General features: G+C 50.4%; 1 protein-coding gene across 6 annotated transcripts; it reads right to left on the bottom strand.

Moving 5' to 3' along the window:
- Nucleotides 1-80: 80 nt before the first annotated feature.
- Lzts3 (leucine zipper tumor suppressor family member 3) lies at nucleotides 81-20732 on the bottom strand. 6 transcript variants are annotated; one of them, XM_004840704.4, is made up of 5 exons: nucleotides 9896-20732; nucleotides 5196-5358; nucleotides 4183-4659; nucleotides 2994-3848; nucleotides 81-2634 (listed from the first exon to the last, which is right to left on the bottom strand). In XM_004840704.4, exons 2-5 carry the CDS (start codon nucleotides 5265-5267, stop codon nucleotides 1936-1938), a joined length of 2103 nt encoding a protein of 700 aa, XP_004840761.1. In that variant the 5' UTR covers nucleotides 5268-5358; nucleotides 9896-20732; the 3' UTR covers nucleotides 81-1935. The 6 variants fall into 6 exon arrangements, with proteins under 6 accessions (XP_004840761.1, XP_004840762.1, XP_004840760.1 ...); XM_004840705.4 differs by lacking the exon at nucleotides 9896-20732 and adding an exon at nucleotides 9618-9764 and having other exon boundaries at nucleotides 3057-3848; XM_004840703.3 differs by lacking the exon at nucleotides 9896-20732 and adding an exon at nucleotides 9618-9763.
- Nucleotides 20733-20796: the final 64 nt, after the last annotated feature.

The raw sequence follows: 20796 nt of genomic DNA, 5'->3' as shown, positions 1-20796 counted from the left end.
TCTAGCTCTGCCCTCCACATTCCCCACCCCCAAGCTCACCTCCCACACCTGCGAAGACACAAGCAGGCCACAGAATCCCATTCAAGAGGCTTTCTCCATTTTATTTCTTTGGGAAAAGAAAATGAAAAGTCTTTCCATCACATATGGTAGATATATATTTTTATATATTTATATATAATTTATTTTGTGGTTGGACATCCCAAAGCTGAGACTGTTCATATTTTTTTCTTTCTTTTTTTCTACTAATGCCCTCTCTTCTCCCAGCCCCTGTGGCCCAGGTTCTGGGACAGGTGCAGTGAGGGGTGAGTGGAATGGGCAGTGGTTGTCAGGATGGCCTCCCATCCAGCTCAGAGACCTGGTGAGGACTACCCAGAAGGGGCTGTGCAGTTAAGAGGCCACACAGAAGGGCACTCATGTTTTTGTGGGGGATGCACAGCTCATTAAACAGTCACCAGTCATGGGAGGAGGCTGGTCAGGGTTGGGGGAACTTGCTCACAGTAGTTGTCAGTTCACTCCACCTTGCCCCCAAACTCAATATTGGGGGCAGAAGAGTGAAAAAGAGAAATACAAGTGCTGAGGGCCAAGCCTCCTCCAATTTTTATTGCTGGTGAATTATAAATTTGCTTTCTTAGAAGGGAACTTAAAATTTCCCTTCTTGTCTTGGGGAGATAAGCTCTGAGAGGGCTCCCAGAGAAGGAAGTGACATTGGCTGTCCCAACCCCTACTGGTGGCCCTGTCAGGCCTCCCTGAACAAATTGCTGAGCCAACTCAGAGCCTAGGCAAGGAACACCAGAGTGTCCCTCTCAGGTCAGCCTTGTTCCTCAAGGGCAATCACATCCAACCCTCCCTGGGCCCCTGAAACAAGGGCCTCAGGCTCAGACTTGGGCCAGTGGAGCTGGGAAGCAGGTAGTGCACCAAAGGTCAAGCAGAATTTTCTACTGGAAAAAAAGGTGAGACTTTGGAGAAGAGGCAGCCTGGGAAGATAATGTTCTGAGCATGAAAGCAGAAGGCTGGGGAGGTGAGTGAGGGAAGACACAGGAAGACATCACAGACACCTATCTGACCTCAGAAACTGGGCAAGGGGAGTGCCTGAGAGGCAGGTAGCACTTAATAGCTGTAGTTAGACCCAGTGGCCCTGGATGTGGGGTCACCCAAGCAGCTGGGGGGTTGCCCTGGGGGATCTTGGCTAGAAGGGTGAAGGTTTAAGCCTCCAGGTAACCCTTTCCAAGAACAGGAGGGCAGATCTCCCTGGGCACTGAGCTGCCAGTCCCAGCCCTCCCCTCCCCCAACACATGCACAGGGACACACACTCAAGACCAGGCCAGACTCTGAGGCCTGAGCCTAAGAGACCTTGCGGAGGAGGGGCTGGGCAGGTAGCCCTCTCAACCACAGGCAGGCCATCTGTTCCCACTTGTCCTGCCAGTCTGCCTAGGGAGGGAAAACACCACAGGAAGGAGAGAGGCCAGAAGGCCAGGAACCCAGGGTCTGTTGGCCTTGGCAGACTCATGCAGGCCCCCTCAGGCTCCATGGTCTAGGAGGTGAGCACAGAGAGCATCACTAGACACAAGTGGCCATCAGCAGCAGCCCAGACCCCCTGAGGGGCTGCGGCACCTTGCACTGCAGACCTGCCGCCTCCATCTCCAACAAGGGGCTGCCCAGAAGGGGAGCATGCTCCTTATTATCTGGGCCTTCATCCTCACTCAATCTGCCCTCCCACATCCCTCCTCTGGAGGAGAGTGCAAGTGACTGCCCACCTGGGCAGTGCTGGAGCTGGGAGGGTATGGAGTGGGTAGGAGCCTGGTTACAGCTGCTTTGAGAACCTCTTTGGTCTGGGGATCTGGGAAACATGGGGAGGGGAGATGGAGAGAGGGGATCCTGGAGACTCTGGCCTTCAGACAGGACACTTGTCAGAGGGCCAAGTGCTCAGGTGGAGGATCAGATTTCTGTGGACTCGATGCGCTCAAGGCGGGAAGGGGTCCAGGCCTTCTTCTCCTCACCAAGTTGGGGGGTAGGTGTGCTTGCACCCCCTGCTGCCCCACGCTCCCGCAGCCGCCGCTCCAGCTGCTGGTTGCGCTGGTACATCTCCACATAACTCAGCTGCAGCTGCTTCTGGTACTCAATGACCTTCTCCTTCTCCTCCAGCCACACTCGGCGCTCCTCTGCAAAGCTGGCACCCTGGCGCTCCCGGGCCCGCCGCTCGGCTGCCAGCTCAGCCTGCAGCCGACCCACCTCCCGTCGCAGGGCCCTGGTCCCACTCTCGCCCCCAGCATCCACCTCCCCATCCATGGAAACCAAGGATGCAGCAGCAGCCACCCCAGCCTGACGACGCATCTTGGCCTCATCGCTCTCGCAGGTGGCCAGTGCCTCCTGTGGGTCGGCTGGGTCCACAGGGGTCAGCACTGGCTTGTGGCAGGTGGCAGGCAGCTCACCCTCAGCCAGCTCCAGGCTGGCCTGTTTGCTGCCAAAGGAGTCCCTCAGGCTGAGCAGCTGCTCTTCCTTCTCCCGAAGTGAGGCCCGGCCCTCCCGCAGCTGGGAGCGCAGCCCCACGATCTCACTCAGCTTTTGGGACACGTCAGCTTGTGAGTCTTTCAACTGCTGTTTCAGGAGGGAAATCTCGCCGGCCTTCTGGCACACCTGGGAAGGGGCAGGTGGGAAGAGGAAAAGCCAGGGTCAAGGCACAGCTCTGCTCCCCCCAACCTGACCCCCAGATCTGGCACCAGAGGCACCAAACTTCTATAGGGCTCATGCTCAGCCCATATCAGACAGGACAGGGTTGACACCCAGACCTCCCTGTGGGACCCAGAATGGTCTTGGCTCATCTTATGCTGCCCAGGGACAGCCTCCCATCCTCACAGATACACCAAATTGATTTGGTTCCCTCATCCTTTGCGATGTCCCCTTGCCTTTGCAATAATGTGGGTCCTGAGTTCTCCAGAGGGACAGAAAGAAGGGAAATCAGAGGGGAAAGAAAGGCTGAAGTCCCCTGCCCGCACCTCCCACTTAGTTTCCTCCATCCGGGGCAGGAAGTCGGCCTGCTCCTTCTGACAAGCGGCCACCTTGTCCTCGAGCTCTTCCCGCTGCCGCATCAGCCGGGCTGCCTCCTCCTGCAGCTGCTTCTTGTCCTGCTGCAGCCGCAGCACCTGCAACTGCAGGCCCTGCTGGGCACGCTGGGCACGGCGAGCCACCTGCTGCAACTTCCCACTGCAGCCCTGCCGAAGCTCGGCCAGCTCGCGCTCCCACGCCTTCTGCCGCTCCTCCAGCACCTGGGCCACAGCCGCCTCACTCTGCTCCAGGCTGCGCCGCAGAGCTGCCACCTCCTGCTCCTTCTCCCACAACCGCTCCTCCAGCTCCTGGATCAGTGTACTGGGCGAGGGTGGTGAGCAGGCTGCAAATGGCAGGCCTCCACCCCCACCCTCCCCAGATCCCAGGTGGCCTGGCCGCCCCATGGATAACGAAGACCCACTCTTGCTGGAGGCCCGCCCACTGTCTGAGGTCCCCAGGTCCTGGTACCCTGACCCCCCACCATTGCTGCCACTACCATAGCTGGCAGTGCCGATTCGGTTGATGTGGCTGGTGGAAGCACTCAGGGGTGCCAAGTGTTGGCTGTAGCTGGAGCTGTAGGTGGGCAGGCTTGTGAGTGAGTTCCGGCCTGAGTCTGAGAGGCCGCCCCCACTCCCACCCGCTGGGGTCATGGTCCGAGACTTGTCCAGTCCACCCTTGAGGCCACCAGGGCCCTGTCGTCCCTCAGGGGTTCCATTGGTCTGTGGGGGACACAAGTTCTGCATGGAATGGAAATTCTTGGGTACAACAGGCTTGAAGGCCGATGGCCGAACTAGTGGCTCTGAGCACTGCATAAAAGCAAGGCAGGAGGAATGAACATCAGAATGAGGCCTTAGTCTCAGTCCCAGCCTCCTCCCTCTGGCCAAGACTTGTTCAGCACCACCTCCCACCCTACTGGATCTCCACCCTGAGGTTCCCCCATCTAGTTTTTCATCTTGTGTCTCCCCCAAGCCAGGTCTCTGTCCTGAATCCATCATCTGGACTTGGCCCCAGGGCTCCACCCCACAGCTCCTCCACCCAGCTGCCACCCTGACCCATACAAGAACACCCACCTTGCCCTCCTCTCTGGGCCACTTCCACCCCAGAAAAGGGCTGTGAGGGTCTTAGACTCTGGTGACTGACCTGATCTAGCTTGCCAGAGGTGGCCAGGAGCTTGGGTGGGTGGCTGGGCTCACGATACTGTGGTGGGGCTTTGTCACTGCCACCGCTGCTGCTGCTGCCACCACTGCTGCCCACCACATTGCCACAGACATCTGTATGGTCACTGCCCCGAAGCTCGCCATTGAGGTAGAGAGAGTTGGCGAGAGTTTTGTCCTCAGAGGGGTATCGGCCAGGCCTCTCCCTACTGGTCCCACTGCCACTGCCTCGGGGGCCAGGGAAACTCCCCTGACTGCCCCCACCCCCTGTTCGAGTGCCCACACTCTTCATGGCAAACTCTTGGGCATGGGCCACCCCACTGCCCACACTGCCCATGGCCAGGCGGGGGTCTGGGGGTCCAAGCTCAGAGGGCCGGGGGGCAAAGGCCAGGAGGGGATCCCGCCCTGGATCAGCACGCACAGGCAGGGTCTCCAGCTTCGCCATGACTATGCCAGGAAGGCACTGTGGACAGAGGTGGGAATGCAGAGGTCAGACCCCATTCCCACTGCCACCACCCCAGCCAAGTCAGCCCCAGGCCCTCAGTATCGCCCTTCCCTACAATGGGTACAAGGTTCAGGCATCCCAGGTGAAGTAATAGGGCTGGGTAACAGAGGTAGCCTGGTAGTAGGGGCTGCCTGTTGCCCCAGGGCACCATGCACACACCCTCCCCGCTGTGTTCAGCTCCAAAATTTCTGCCTCCAACCCAGCCTCCCAGATTCAGGGACCACCTCAGCTTTTGGCTCCAACTCCTAGAATTTAGGGGCTCTTTACCTTGGGTCGGGGCCCCTATATCTCACTCAACCTCATGGGCTGGGAAAATGGGTTGGAAGGGGAGAGCAGTACCTGAATCCAACAGGGAACCTCAAGTTAGGGGAGGGAGAGAGACACAACCCTATCCAAAAACTGAGGGTGGGAGTCCTTCCCAGCCCCCTACCCTAAGGTGTTGCAGTCAAGGGCAGAAGCGGAAGCTCACTACCAGCGCAGGCTTCTCTCCTTGCCTTTCCAAGGGGGTGGGGGGCCGCCGGGTCCTCAAGCCTGGGACCCTCTGAGGCCTGGTCTGCAGGGGCCATGTGGCTCACTCTCGAAGTTGGGGCTCAGCCGGAACCAGCCGTGCGACTTTGGACGGGTCGACTGAGCCATGCCAGACTGCAGTTTTCTCCTCTGCGAAATGGGAGGAATGAAGAACCTACCTCGAGGAGCTGCTGCGCGCTACCCACCCCTAGCGGGCGGACGAGGTGGTAAACAGGGGTTCCCAGGGTGATGGGCGGAGCTGAGGCTGCCACGCACGCAGGGGTCGCAAGTGGGCGCCGCCATGGGCGCACGGACAGACGGCAGCGCTCCAGCCGGATGGCAAGGGAACCCTCCCGGAGATCTCCCCAACGCAACCGCATGGCAAGCTGGACCAAGGGGTTCCCCCTCCCGGAAATCGGCACTTTGTAGAGGTCCCAGCGCCGGCCTAGGCAGGGACGCGGAGTTTCCCTCAGGGCCTGCGTTTCCCCCAGGTGGGCGGGGGCCTCCAGGCTCAGCTGCCCCCCAGAGGATACCGAGCCTGCCGAGCCCTGCTAGGAATGCACTGCCACCAGGAAGACTTCCTGGATTACCCCCTCTCCCCACTCCCTGTGGACCTTGACCCTGCTCAGTTTACCGTGAAGTCCTCCGAGCCAGTTCTTTGGGTGTGCGCCCCCTCCCCCAAGGCCGGCCCACAGAGGGGAGAAGAGGGAGAAGGGGGAGCAGGGCCTCGGGTTACCTGTGCTGGGGGGGGGGGGGGCTGCTTCCTGGTTCCTTTGTCTCAAGTCCACACTTGGGATCACCTGCCCCAGAGACCTGCAGAATCCGGCCTGACAGAGGTGCCAGGCAATGCTGGCCCTGGCTAGCCACTCAAATATGTGCGCCAGAGACAGAAAGCAGCGCCCTTCAGGCCCTTAACCCTTAGTGCCCCCAGAAACAAGGCAGCAAGCTGCCCTTCCCTATTAAGGTGAAGAGGTTCATGGGGTGTTCCCTTAAGTGCTCAGCATAGGTCTTCTACCCAGATGCCCAGTTCTAATACTGTGACTTTCCTATCAGCCTCCAGACCAAGACAGTCTGACAAAACTCATTTTCAGGGTCTTCTGGTCACACCAGAAATTATAGCCCTAGGTAGTAGGAAAGTTCACTACCAAGCTGATCCAGTCCTTTGCAGAATTCCATTCTCTCATTGATCCTCCTTCCTCCAGCCAGTCTGTCCCAACACACAGGGCTGGAAGTAGGCTGGGGCAAGAGAGGCCCCTGGGGTTCAAATGAAGTGCAGGATGGGCAAGTGCACCCTCACCCTCAGTCAGGCCTTCATAAATTTTGTGACTTAGGCCTGTCCTGCATTACTCTAGTCCCTACTGAGACTCCAATCTCCAGCATTCTACCCCTTGGCCTAGAAACCTCCTACTCTAAACATGGCCCTGTTCTCTTGCCATTCTTGGGTGTAATGTAGGGAGCAGCTGGGGCTGGGAGGACAGAGGCTCTATGGCCCGTGGCTTGAAACCTGTGGGAAGGGCTGGGGAGGTTTGGGGAGGAGGAACCTGCAAAACCTCAAACAGTTGGAGTTCCAGTGTTGGGGATAATGGAGGAGTTTAGGCTGGGGCACCAGGCTGGTGGGTGTGACACCTTTAACATACAGAAAGAGATTGTTTAGGAGAAATAGCGGCTTTTGAGAAGACCAGAGAAAGATGCTTCTCATGCACTGGGTGGAGAGAGAGACTAGGATTGTCAGGATCCAAGGGTGGTGTGGGCAGGCCCAGCTTCAAGCTAGGGAGGCAGGGCCCCAGAAGTCTGGGGGGTCCTGTGGGAGCAGAAAAAAGGCCAAGGGGATGAGTTGGATGAGGTGATCTGTGCCCACAGTTCCAACTACTAGGGAGGATCACCTGTGCCTGGGAATTCATTGCCAGGCCTGGACAACACAGTGAGACTGGTTCAAAAAGAAAGAATGTGGGAGCACCTCTCCATTAAAAAGAAAGAGAGGGACTAGGTACAATTGAGATAGAAGAGTGTGCCCTGGATTTGGCAACTGAAGACATCACTGGCATCTATGTCAGAATGGCTTTAGAAAAGTGGTGCAAGGCAAAAGCAGACCATAGGGAGGGTTGCAGAGATGGAAGAGATGGCAGAGTTCCCTGCTAAGAGAAGCCAGAGAAGGCCACCACTTAAGGAGGTTTGGGATTCAAGTGCTTTTTTAATTTTAAAATTAAACATGGTTGAAACTTGAATGTGCCTAATATGCCAAAGGAAGAGATCACTAGTGAGATAAAGATCCAGCCAGGGTGCTAGCAAGGGGGCTGCACCAAGGGCCTGGGTGTGGGCAGAAACCTCAGAAGTAAACATTTGGATCATGACAGAGGGTGAAGTTTGGGAGGTCGCTTTGTAAACTGTAAGGTGCAATACAAACATGCAGCACTGAGAATCTGACCATAGGTGGGGGCTGGTCACTGGCCACTCTACTGTTTCCCTAGAGTATGTGTGACCTCCCATCAGGCTCAGATGCTGAGTCCTGAGCCTCCTTTCCCTGTGCTTTACCTGGAGTATCTTTAATTGTCAACTCACAGAAGCTCTCCCTGGAGCCTCCCTCCCCATTCTTGCCCATATTTCTAACCTGTCACGGTCAACCCCTTGCAAGTGTCCTCTGCCCCATGCCTCTCCCACACTTGGGCTGCTGCAGCTCTTCTCAAAACCCCAGCAGGGAGCTAGAAGGATATGGAGGAGGATACTTTCCCTGATAAGCAGAAACTGCAAGGGAAGGGTCAAGGTCCTGAACTGGTCCATGTAACTGGGTGTGGTCTGCAATGGCAACCTCATGGAATCAGCATGGGATGACAGCCTGTTGCCTGACTGCGGCGGCTATCTCTGTCCCATCAAACCTCAGTGCCTGAGACATTGTGCATTGTATTAGTGGTTATAAAGGGGCTAAATGCAGCTCCCTCCAAACTACTGTGGCCACCCAGGCCCTCCCATAGCTAGGAATGCTTGGGGGTCTTGAAGGTCCCAAACCCAAGCCATTCTACTTCCTAAAGATCTAAGTAGCCCCTCCTGCCAGCACCCTTGCTGGGTGTCCTCACTGGTCTTTCTTCTCCCGAACTCCCTCCCTGAGATGCCAGGGTACTCTTTCTAAAGGGCAAAGCCAATCTTGTCTCTGCTCTGCCTATATCCTTCCATGAACAGGGTCAAGGGCAGTAGATGGAGTTCTGGTGGCATCCAAGTGTAAACCACAGCTTGACTGATGGAGTGGAACCTTATGCACGTTACTTCACCTTTGGTTTTTCACACATAGCTTGTAGGAATTTTAAAAAGTACATGTATTATGGGCAAAATGCTTGGTATTCTTTGTGGTCCCCAGAGCCAAGCAGAGCTTGCAGTAGGGTCCCCAGGGCCTCTCCCAATGCCCTTCCCATATCTCCCATGACCTAAGCTCCTCTCCATTCCACACACAACCTTTTCTCAGCTCTCTGTGCCCATCCCATATCCTTCTAGAACCATTCCAAATGCTGCTGCTCAAGACAGCATCCCTGATACCTCAGGAATCTTGGTGCACTTGGCTCAAGACACCCCAGGAAGATTTCACTCTGAAGACACCCCGGGGCTGGCCTGTGGATGCCCCACAGGCAAGAGTCCTAGGGACCTCTGGGCTCTGGCACCAAGACGTGCAGAATGAATGCATGTGGTAATGCTAGTTATGAGCTATGCAAATAGGCAGTGAATCTAGATAGAGAAACCAGGAAGGGCTTCAAGGATAAGAACTGAGGGAGGAAAGGGATCCAGGGGCACTGTAGGGCTTTTGGGGTGCAGAAATCTCCACAACTTCTTGGTTGGGATGTGTGAGGGGAGATGCAGCTTCCCTTGGAGGCGTTGGGACTGGGAGAGAAGAGGGCCCATCCCCTAGATCCTGGCTATGATGAAGTCGATGTTTCAGGACTGAGGGGGCCGATAGCACACCACCACCCCCATCCCGAAGCACACACGCGCGCGCACACACGAGCTTCTGCTGGAGGAGGGGGGTCGTTTTCATCAGCAGCCCAAGGTTCGCTGCGCCAACAGATAGAGACCCCGGCCATAGGCAGTCGGCAGAGGTCCTTGAGGGTCTCTGCATAGGGGGAAATCCCGCCTGCACCTCCTGGGGCTCCCCACCAGCGCGTGTGGCCCCGGGGGGCGGGGCACAGAGAGAAGGTGACATAATCCGGGCCGCACCCCCCTCCGGCCGCCACCCCACCACCACCCCGGCCGGGCAAAGCATCCATGACATCATCGGCCTCAAATCTTCTCCCCTCCCCCCCGGGACCCCAGCAGCGGGACGCGCCCCCTCTCCAGCTCCTGGTCCGGTCAGACAAGCCTCAAGGTGCTGCGGACACGGCGGCGGCTCGCAACTAGGAGGGGCGCCGCGGTGGGCTTGCCTCACTTACTCGCTGCCTTAGGGTCCTGTGCAAGATCTCAGACGCGGCGCTACCGACTCGGCTCGCTGGCGCAGCCCAAAGCCCGCCCGGCGGGGCGCGCGGCGCGGGCCCAGCTCCGCGCCCCTCCCGCTCCCAGCCCGGGCCCCGCCCCTCGGCGGCTGCGGCAAACGCGGGCCCGCCCTACGGCCACGCCCCCCAGGGCCGCCAATCCCCGGTCTGGGGCGGGGCGCGGTGCCTTAACCCCTAGATCGCTGCGCTCCCCCCCTCACGTGGGACCCGGGTCTTACCCGCTCCCGGGCAACTCAAGTCAGCTCGAGTCTCTCTGCTCGTTGCCTGTCCCCTGCCCTCCCAAACCTTTGGGCTGAGTCCCCAATTCGTCCTCTCCAAAAATCCCCAGCGGGACTGCGCACCCCATTCCACATTTGGCGAGGGGACGAGCCCCTCTGGCTGAGGAAAGGGCTCTCAGCTCTGAGCCCTGCGCCCCATTCCTCTCTTGGGCTTGCTCTTCTGGAAGAAGCCTCCCAGCGGACTCCTGAAACCCTGCAAGTCTGCAAGGAGGGGGCGGGACGAGCCGTCGCGGGTGGATCCGACCCCGGCGAGGAAGACACGCCAAGGCGCGAGGACAGCGGACAGAATTGTGGGAGGTGTAAAGCCCAGTAACTGTGTCCAGCAAGCGGACCCGATTTGTAACTTGTTCACGAAGGTTCACCGTCTGGGAAGTGCAACAAGGAGATACACACTACACAGTAGCAGGGTTTGAGTGCTTTGCCCTGTGCTCCGTGCCTGGCGTAAGGCCTGGCTCCAGCCCCCACGTTGCATGCAGTCGTGAAAGAAAACGAGGTGGAGACTTAATCCCCGCCCCAGGGCGCCAGCTTCGCACGCGCGGGCCGCGTTCTGTGTGTGGGGAGGTGGGGGATGTGAGTGCTGGGCGGCCCAGGACTGCCCGGAGGGAGTCGGCCTTGAACCATACCCTTAGCTTCCTTCGTTCTGGTGGGGAAGCAAAAGCAAATTAAACCAAGGGCGCAGCATTAGCCAAAGCCAGGAGGCACCAGGGTCTGTCCTAAAAACCGCAGCGCCTCCACGCAGGCTGGGATTTAACACATTATATCTGTGCTGTGATAGTTGATGTGCTTGGTCTTTTAGCATTCTATTTTTTTTATTTCTTGCTGTTTTCCAAATTTTTTCCACATTTGCTTTTCTACAATTTTTAAGGCAGTTTTGGTTCTCCTAATGATTGCCTTTAATTTATATTTCACATATTAGCTAGTGACTAATCATGTCTACATTCTTTTGAGAAATTAAAAATTTTTTGACACATAAATGTACATTTTATGGGGTTGTAATGAAAAATTTAAGTATCTTTTACCCTCAATCTTTTATTTGTTCACTATATCCAGGATGATAAACCCAACTTCTGTTTATATGTGTGTGTGTGTTACTGGGGATTGAGCCCAGGGCCTTTATACTAAGCTACTTACCTAGCCTTTTTTTTCTTTTTTTTTTTGGTACCGAGGATCGAACTCGGGACCTTGCGCTTGCGAAACAGGCGGTGGAACCACTGAGCCAAATCCCCAGGCCCCCCCCCCTTTTATTTTGAGACAGAATCTCACTAAATTGTAAATTGCCCAGGCCTCAAAATTTCCATGGTCCTGCCACAGTCTCCCTGAGTGCTGGATTACAGGCATTCTATCATTACATAGATTCCTTTTTGTCAAGGTTTGAGGATGTAGTGCTCACTTCAGCAGCACATATACTAAAATTGGAAGGTTTGAGGATGTAGCTCAGTGGCAGAGCCCTTGCCTAGCATGCACAAGGCCCTAGGTTCAGCATTACAGAAACAACTCTTTTTTTCAATCACTTGGCTTTTGCCAGCCCTATTTTTAGGTAGTTTCAATGTCATCACCAGTTTTGCTCTTGTTTTCCATTCATCATTTGGACCCATCTCTCACATGACTGATGATTTTAGGAAAGACAATTTCCCTAAGCCTTTGCCCTGGGTGAAAATGCCTTCATGGCTGCACAAACGTTTATAGAATTCTTGAGTCTCAAACTCCTCCCCTCAAAATTCTCTTGTCCTTATCTCACTGTCTTCTAGCACTGGAAATTGTAGCAAAGCTGGGCTTCTCTGGTTAGGGCCTGGTGCTTCTAAAGGTTTTCTTTATCCTCAGAAGTCAAACATATTGCCAGTGTAAGTCTCCATGGGTGCCTTTATTTTCCAGAAACAAAGGATGTCTTGTCAGCTTGGAAAAGTCTTCTAATATGTCGCTGTCCATTCTGTGAACAGATTTTTTTCCCTGCCCCCTAAGACTACCACGTTGGATCACCATTGTCAAATCTCTCGCTTCTCTTCACACTGAAAAAAATCTTGTTTTTCACCATCACAGATTTAATTTTCTTCAGTTAAGAGTACTGTTTGTTTTGACAATACATTTCATTCTACTTATTTTAATTTCAATTTCCACTCTACCTCTATTTTTTTTCCTTACAACAGAGGTGTAATCTGGATCTCAACTTTCTCTTTATAGTTCTCTCTTCCTTTTTCAAAGAGAATGTGGTTTTGCATCTTCAGGAAAATAAGAGAACACTATATCTGTTCTAATGCATAGGAAAACCTTGATAAAGTGGACTATTTTCTGGGAAACAACTACAGAAGAAAGATGTTGAAAATATCCAGGAAATGTCCAAAAGACTACACTTAGTTTAAAGGAAGAATTCTCTCAAACTTTCACTAAACAAATCCTCCTCCTCCTCCTCCTGTAAACTAGAGCCCAGAAAAAGCCAGAATGCTATTTCATGTTATGAAGCCACAATTCCCCTTTGCCAATTTCTGATAACAACAGCATAGATAGGAAAACCACAAACCAATCATAATAGTTCAGGGGGGATAATCCTAAGTATAATTAAAGGCATTAAAATTAAATTCTATGTATATGAAGTTAATAAGCTGTGAGTTTGCCATTAAGAAAAAGCAAGGTCCCGAGTTCGATCTCTGGTACCAACAAAAAAAAAGAAAAAAAATCATTAAAATCATTAAATGAAACCATTCACAGCTGGGTATGGTGGCAATGCACCTGTAGTCCCAGCAACTCAGGAGTTCCAGACCAGCTAGGGCAAAACAGAGACTTCATCTCTAAAGAAAAAGAAAAATAGGGCCGGGGATTTAGCTCAGTGGTTCCGCCGCCTGCCTCACAAGCACAAGGACCTGAGTTCAATCCCCAGAACCAAAAAGAAATAGCTGAAATTAAGATTCACTATTATGGGCTGGGGATTTAGCTCAGTGGCACCACGCCTACCTCGCAAGCAAAAGGTCCCGAATTTGATCCCCCATACCAAAAAAATGATTCAGCTGGGGATTTAGCTCAGTGGTTCTGGCACCTGCCTCCCAAGTGCAAGGTCCCAAGTTCAATGCCTGGTACCAAAAAAAAAAAAAAAAAAAAAGATTCACTATTATGTGGTACCCTGACTAGTAAAATCAGGAGGGCCCTGAATGTCTTAACCACAAGCTCCCCTCCCTCTCTGGGCCTGTGGATAAGATTCCCCAGTCAAACAATCTTCTTATCAAATGGATCAGGTATAGTTCCTGCTTATCTTTCAGTAGAGGGTTTTAGTTTGACACCCCTCAGAATTATTCAAAGGCCAAGCACATCCCCTGCAGGAGCCAGGGGACACTCCATCCTCTGGCTACTATAATGTCTGCCCCCTACAGCCTCCAGTTGTTTACTCCATCCCCAAGTGCAACTCTCATGTGGCCTTGTGTGGCTTGTAGTGTCCTCTTCGAGTGTTGGGATTGTATGTAATGTAAACTGCTATCAATCTCACTTGTCTAGTGTCAGGTGTCCTGTTGGCAACTACCATAAACTTAGGGTGGTTATCACGCCTTCACTTTCACCAATTGAATTAAGAGGCAGTGATTGTAACAAAAATTTAAAGGCAGGGGGATCCCAAGTTGGAGTCCCACCAAGGCAACTTAGTATACCCATCTCAAAAATTTAAATGGACTGGGTACGCAGCTCAGTGTGAAGTCCCTGGGTTCAAATCCCCAATAAACCCCCATACACATACAAAAATTCAAAAGAATGATAATATCCCATGTTGGTAAGGCTATAAGGAAACAGGACAGGCACAGTGGGGCTTGTTTTGCAGTCTTAAGGACTGGACCGATGGCCTCAACATACTAGGTAAGTGCTCTATCATTGAGCTACCCATTCCCTAGCCCTCAAATTGTTTTAGGTTAAGAGCTATTCAATTTTGGGGGGGGGGGTTGAGACAGGATCTTGCTATGTAGTTCAGGCTGGCCTCCTTGAACTCATGGTGATCCTTCTGCCTCAGTCTCCCAATTGCTAGGATTACAGGCATGTGCCACCATGCCTGGCTTCTATTCAATTTTTAAAGAAATTAGTTATATATCATAGGAAAAGATAAAGCTCTAATCATCTTCTAATAGTACAATGAGCTTAATGCCAAAAACTGACAAGTGATATAAAAGAAGAAAACTGTGTGACTGATTAATCATCTGTCTTCTCCACTACCTTATAGGATCCATGTGGAAAAGATCCTTTTTTAAAATTTCATGTCTCCATCTAATACTCAAATAATGGCCTTTCAAAGATGTCAAGTCCTAATCCCTAGACCCCATGAATATGTTTGGTTATACAGCAAAGGGAGATAAATATTGTTCTGATCAACCCATTTTAAAACAGATTAGCCTGAATTATCCAGGTGGGCCCAGAGTAATCACAAGCGTCCTTAAAAATGCAATAGGAACACAGAGGAGAGGGAAAAGGAGATATGATTACAGAAAAATGGTCAGCAATAGGGCATAGTTGGTTTTACAGATCAAGAAAAAGGGCCATAGGCCAAGAAATGTGGGTGGCCTCTGAAGACTTGAATCTCCTGAAAGGAACACAGCCCTACCCTGATTTTAGTCCAGTAAGACTTATGTTGGACTTAAAGTTATAGAACTGTAAGATAATAAATCTGTGTTGTTTTACAGTGAGTTTGTGATAATTTGTTACAGCAGCACTAGAAAACTAATATACATAAGAGATGCTCATTCATTTGTTGAATGATGAAACTGCAAAACCCTAGGTCTATAGATGAATGGGGAAGGAGAAACAGATTACTCACAGAAACAAATGGCCAATAAGCAGTTGAAAACATTTAAGGCTTGCTGATATTAAGGAAATGTAGGTGAAAATCTATCAAATTAGCAAAGACTGGGCCAGGGATGTGGCCCAGTGGCATGGTGCCTGCCTGGCAAGTCCAAGGTCCTGGGTTCTATACCTGGTACTGAAAAAAAAAAAAAAAATTAGCAAAGACTACTCTGATCCTGTGGGGTCCTGTCCATCAGGTCATCAGGAAGGGGCCTTGGGGCTTCTGTAGGATGGCTGTGCTGTTACCTCTGAACACTAGTCTGGGGACACAGGAGGTACTGTAATCCATGCTAACACTTAAGATGTTTGTACTAAAGTTTTTACAGCTATGTTTGCTTTATGAGGAAATGGAAACCTCTGGAACTGGGCCAAAGATTCCTGGGAACTACTAGTAAAGGTCTTGGGGGTTATCTAGACCAATATAAAAGCATAACTGAAATGGTTATGATAGGTCTTTTACAAGCTGTTTTCTAAGCTAAATTGTATAACCATAAACACACATGTACAGATGGTCCATAAAAAATGTTAAGGGAGGGGCCTGGGATTTAGCTCAGTGGTTTCACCGCCTGCTGCGCAAGCGCAAGGATCCGAGTTCGATCCCCGGTACCAAAAAAAAAAAAAATGTTAAGGGAAAAAAATGAAAAATAAATATTTATGACTATTCTCCTGATCACCATTCTTTACGAATTACACATTTTACCTATGGCTTATGCTTTTATGTTCCCTAATTTCCTTCTGTAAATTCTTCCCCGTGTTCCTGGGGATGGAACCCAAGGACTCACAAATGCTAGGCAAGTGCTCTATCACTAAGTCACATTGCCATTCTCTGTCCCCCACTCTAACATTTAATGTTGTTTGGATAACTGACAAGAGTAAAAATTCATCTATACCTACACACTCTAAACTTCATTACAAAGTATTAGATACAAAGTAAAAACAAGGGCCAGTCACCACCCCAAGCAAGTTCTATGTAATCACATCTACTTGTGAAACTGGAGGGTCTTTCTTGATTGGGGGGGGCAGGGGTGGGGTCTTACTACATAGTCCAGGCCTTGAAATCATTAGCCCAGGCTTTGAAATCATTAGCCCAGGCTGACTTTGAACTCAGTGATCCTCCTGCTCAGCCTCCTGTAGACAGACATGATGGTGGCTTAATAAAACTTTTATTATCTGCCTTTGTGTCCTTCACTTACACTTGCCAACTTTTCCACTCCTAAGCTGCTGCCATTCAATACAGTAGCTGAGATGTGGAAAAATAAGAATTTCCTAATGATAACAGATATGTTCAATCATTTCTCACCTATGGCATCTGTGTTTCTTACTGTGGTTTACATGCATCATGACATGAGGCAATATGCACAAACTAAAAAGACATTAAGGCAACTGCCAAACTCTACATAAAGATTGTGTCCACAAAGATACACTGTTCAGTAAACTACACAGTGAACAACAAAAGTGACATAACTTACCTTGTTGAGAAACGGGTAAAAGAAAATCTGTTAAAGTAGCAGAGGTATTAAATCTCACTCAATTCTGATATGGTTGGACGATTAACAGTTCTGGGGGCTTTTGTTTTTGATAATGGTAGGGATCAAACCCAGGTCCTTGCACACTCTAGGCAGGTGCTCTACCACTGAGCTACATCCCCAGCCTTAGTTTTGTTCTTATTACTAATGTGATTTGTATATATGTTAGAAATGTAAGTCAAATTGTAAAATCATGTAAGAAAGTTAAACGCCCTAAAACCAGTTAAGAGTAAATCTAGCTGTGAGGGATGCGGTATGCTTATAATCCCAGCTACTTAGGAGGCTAAGGCAAGAGTATTACAAGTTTGAGGCCAGTCTGGGTGACTTAGCAAGACCCTGTCTCAAAATTTAAAAATAAAAATTACAAATTAATTATATTAAAAATTAAAAGGGTAGAGCTCAGCACTCTGGGTTCAACTACCAGTATGGCAAAAGTAAGAGTGAATCCAGTAGGCTACATACAAAAGGTTACATGTGAGCAAGTTTAATGTTACTATGTAAGTGTCTGCTAGTTCTCTTATAAGGTTTCTGTATCCATACTGCTATAATGAATTATCAAATAATGTCTTTTTTTTTTTTTTTGGTACTGAGGATTGAACTCAGGACCTCGTGCCTGCCAGGCAGGCACTATGCCGCTGAGCTAAATCCCCCACCCTATCAAATAATGTCTTCATCAACCCAAAAATTATGTATAGTAACTGGGCATGGTAGCATATACCTGTAATCCTAACAATCTACGAGGCTGAGATAGAATTGCAAATTTGAGCCCAGCCTGGGCAACTTAGCAATTCCCCATCTCAAAAATAAAAAAGGGCTGAGGGGCTGGGGATTTAGCTCAGTGGTTCCACTGCCTGCCTCGAAAGTGCAAGGACCCAAGTTTGATCCCCGGTACCATAAATAAATAAATAAATAAATAAATAAATAAATAAATGGGCTGGGGATGTAGCTTAGTGTGAAGGCTCTGGGTTCAATTTCCTGTACTGCAAAAGAAAACAAAACAAGATACTGTCCAAAAAGTCTGAACACCACAGCCACAAGTGGAAGAGTTGCCTCCAATAGTGAAGCTGGGCCTTGGGACTAGAGGTGCCAGGTGGGGGTGGGGGTTTAAACCTCAGGAAGGTTTGAAGGGCCTGCCTCCAACAACCTAAAGAGGGGTAGAATAATGACTCTATGAGACACATGACTGTAAAGGTCAAAGAAGTGAGTTACTGCTGAGCGTAGTGGTGCACGCCTGTAATCACAGTACTCAGGAAGCTAAAGCAGGAGGATCACCATGAGTTTGAGGCCAGCAAGGGTTACACAGTGTGTTCAAAGTCAGCCTGAACTATATAGCAAGACTTTGTCTCAAAAAAAAGGTGAGTTACTGATTCAAAACACTAATTGACTAACCATTCTCCTCTTCTCCAGATCACCAAATATAACCCACACTTCTGGGTTCAGCATTCACCTCCCTTCCCACCTCTGGCTCTCACTCATGGCCTTCCCTGTTCCTCCACTGAACACTCCACACTCACCTAAGCAGGGCCTTAGATCCAACACTGTGCACTGCGGAAGCCAGCCATAGGAGTCACTCAACTATTGGGTGAACATGCTGGGGATTTAGCTCAGTGGTTTTGGCGCTGGCCTCACAAGTGCAAGGTCCTGAGTTCGATCCCCAGTACAAAAAAAAAGAACTACTGGATGAACAGAGAGACCACTGGTGTCTTCCCAGAGCTCAGCTATTTTAGCCTGTTTTCTTAGGCTTAGCACAAACCAAGGCCATGGACAGACAGCTCATCGTGTTAATTTAAAAATTTTTGTTACTGGGCTTCTTTTTTTGTACTGGGGATCGAACTCAGGGCCTTGCACTTGCCAGGCAGGCACTGTGCCGCTGAGCTACATCCTCGGCTCCTGTTACTGGGAATTTTAAGCTTGTAGGAGAAGAGATTAGTATAACTTCCATGTACCCACTAAGTAGTTTCAGTAATTTTCAACTAAAGGCCAATCTTCTAAACTGCAATTTCTGAAAAGACAAGCTGATTAACGACATAGCTCTCTAACCACGGGGGTTGTCAGTAACAGCCCATGAAGATCCATGAAAAAGAGGTTATGATGAAACCAAACTGAACCAGGCTAGACTCTACTAGGAGGAAGTGATATCAAAATAGACCTATGTTGGGCTGGACGGTGAAGACAGGGCTTCCAGGACAAGCATCACTGGGGAGTTACAAAAACCAGAACTTATCTGGATGGAGCTAACAGTCAAGAGTTCCTGATGTAGGAGGGAAATTTAACTCTGAAAAAATGGCCACCTAAAGGTTTAAAGTGCTCAGGCAGGATCACAATGAAGCTTGGGGTCCCTGGTCCTGAATCTTGAGTCTCATCAGCCACCTCAGACAGTAACCCTGGTGCTCCAAGATAAGTGAAAACTGTTCCCTCAGAAAGGAATAAAAAGGGCCGGGGATTTAGCTCAGTGGTGCCACCAACTGCCTCGAAAGCACAAGGTCCTGAGTTCAATCCCTGGTACCAAAAAAAAAAAAAGAAAAGAAAAGAATAAAAAACTGGGTGTGGTGGCTTACTCCAGTAATCCCAGCACTCAGGAGGCTGAGGCAGGAAGATTACTGAGAGTTCCAGGCCAGCCTCAGTTATGTACTGAGTTTGAGGCCAGCCTGAACTACATAGTAAGACCTTGCCTTGAAAAACCAAACCAAACCAAACCACCCCACAAAAACAAAAGAGAGAGACAGGGAGAAAGGAATAAAATTAAAATAGAAAAAAATTAAAATAGAAACAATGAGGGCCGGGGATGTAGCTCAGTGGTGCTGAGGCACAAGGTCCTGAGTTTGATTCCCAGTATGGAGGGAGAGAAACAATGAATAAGCAAATGTAAATCCATGGTACTGAAATATTTATAATTAGTTCTAGTGTCACATGTACAATTACACATGTGACATGTGTGTCTACTTTTTTTTTTTTTGGTACCAGGGATCGAACTGGGAACCTTGCATTTAGGAGGCAGGCACCAGAACCACTGAGCTAAATCCCTGGCCCTGTGTATCTACTTTTTAAGATACACAAGCGTATAGTAATTTCTAGCTGTGGACTGTGGCTCAGTGGCAGAGCACTTGGGCACGATCCTGAGGCTGCTTAAGGCATCATGCCATCTGGATGGAGTGGGGGAGGATGGCTGAGGGAAAGAGGGAGTTCTCAGAGCTGCCACCTTTCTCAGTGAGAAGCCCCCTCTGCTGGGGATCTTAATACTTAACAGCTTTATCACTTGTCTTTCTACCTACCTCCACCTTTTGTTCCCAGGCTCTCAACCTTGGCTGGCCTCTACAATCTCCTACTGATGTGTTCTGATCCTACCCCCAGAGATTCGGATTTAACTGATCCTGCATGCAGCTGGCATGAGACCATGGAAAATTCCCCAGGTGACTGTAATGAATAACTAGGGCTGAGAAACACTGATCTAACTATAAGTCATCTCTGCTTTCCCTTTGTAATTTTATGTTCCTACCTCATACTGTGGTTATGTCTGTTTCTTCCCTCTCCTGCTATTCCAGATGGCCTTCTAAACAATGCATGCAGCCCTTCGCGCACTGACTCCAAGTGGCTGCTGCTGCTGGAATTAGCAGACACACCTTACTTGGAGATAGGTTTTACAGTCAATGCTTATGGCACCATATGAGTCAAAAGTCACTCTCCACAACACTTTTGCAAGGCTCTTCCCTGGACCCTGACACACTGTCTCCCCATCACCTGCGTAGTTTCCTCCTAGACAGGAACAGAAAGCTGCCTCCTCCTCTAGGCATCAAAGAAGGTAGGTGGTTTGTGTTTTGAGGCCACTTTGCATAAAAAAAATACATGTGCCTCAGGCCAGCAGGATGCTCACGCCATGAACAGCCCACAGGAACCAGTGACTGACCCTATAGGAGACACACAGCTCCCATCTCACACCCACTCCTAAGCATATGGTCCTCATAGCCACCAGTGGGTGGAATCACCCACACCATTTAAGACGGTTTTGTCAAAGCTAGAGAGCTGAACTCATGTGCTGTGCTACATGCACAACTTCCACTGCACAACTACATTTAGCTCACATGGGCCTTTCTATTCCTCTACCTGCCCTGTAAGTAGCTGGCTAGCCTCTCTCCTTCACTGTCTTCCCTCCTGGCCCCCTCAAAGGCTGCTGCTTCCTAAGACTCTACCATTGGCACCTCTCATTAACTCTTCTCCCCAGAGCCCTCAGCCCTATCTAGAGTTCCTGACTTATGAGACTTCTATCTGCAGTAAAGGGTGGCATGGCCTAACAGCTCTCCCCACTTTTACTTTGAGAGGGAAAGAAAGCTCATCTAGACCTTGGGGGCTGGGCTTACAGAGCACAAAAGAACACAGTAAGTACACAATAGGTTTTTCTTTTTTGGTACTGGAGATCGAACTCAGGACCTTGTGCTTGCGAGGCAGGTGGTGGAACCACTGAGCTAAATCCCCGATGCCACACAATAGATTTTTTATGGATGTAAAAGAATG

This window comes from Heterocephalus glaber, unplaced genomic scaffold (assembly GCF_053883595.1).
Source record: "Heterocephalus glaber isolate CG9 unplaced genomic scaffold, H.glaber_assembly_v1.0 deba00001532, whole genome shotgun sequence".
In the NCBI taxonomy this organism is placed as follows: Eukaryota; Metazoa; Chordata; class Mammalia; order Rodentia; family Bathyergidae; genus Heterocephalus; species Heterocephalus glaber.
Note: the sequence above shows the minus strand (reverse complement) of the source record. Positions and strands in the feature narration are given on the sequence as shown.

Excerpts from the sequence above, each read along its gene's own strand:
- Lzts3 (XM_004840704.4), bottom strand. The coding sequence starts at position 5,267 with ATGGCCCCTGCAGACCAGGCCTCAGAGGGTCCCAGGCTTGAGGACCCG. Across the intron at positions 3,849-4,182 it reads CCTCTGGCAAGCTAGATCAG|TGCTCAGAGCCACTAGTTCG; the intron begins GTCAGTCACCAG and ends GCTTTTATGCAG. Across the intron at positions 2,635-2,993 it reads TGGAGGAAACTAAGTGGGAG|GTGTGCCAGAAGGCCGGCGA; the intron begins GTGCGGGCAGGG and ends GCCCCTTCCCAG.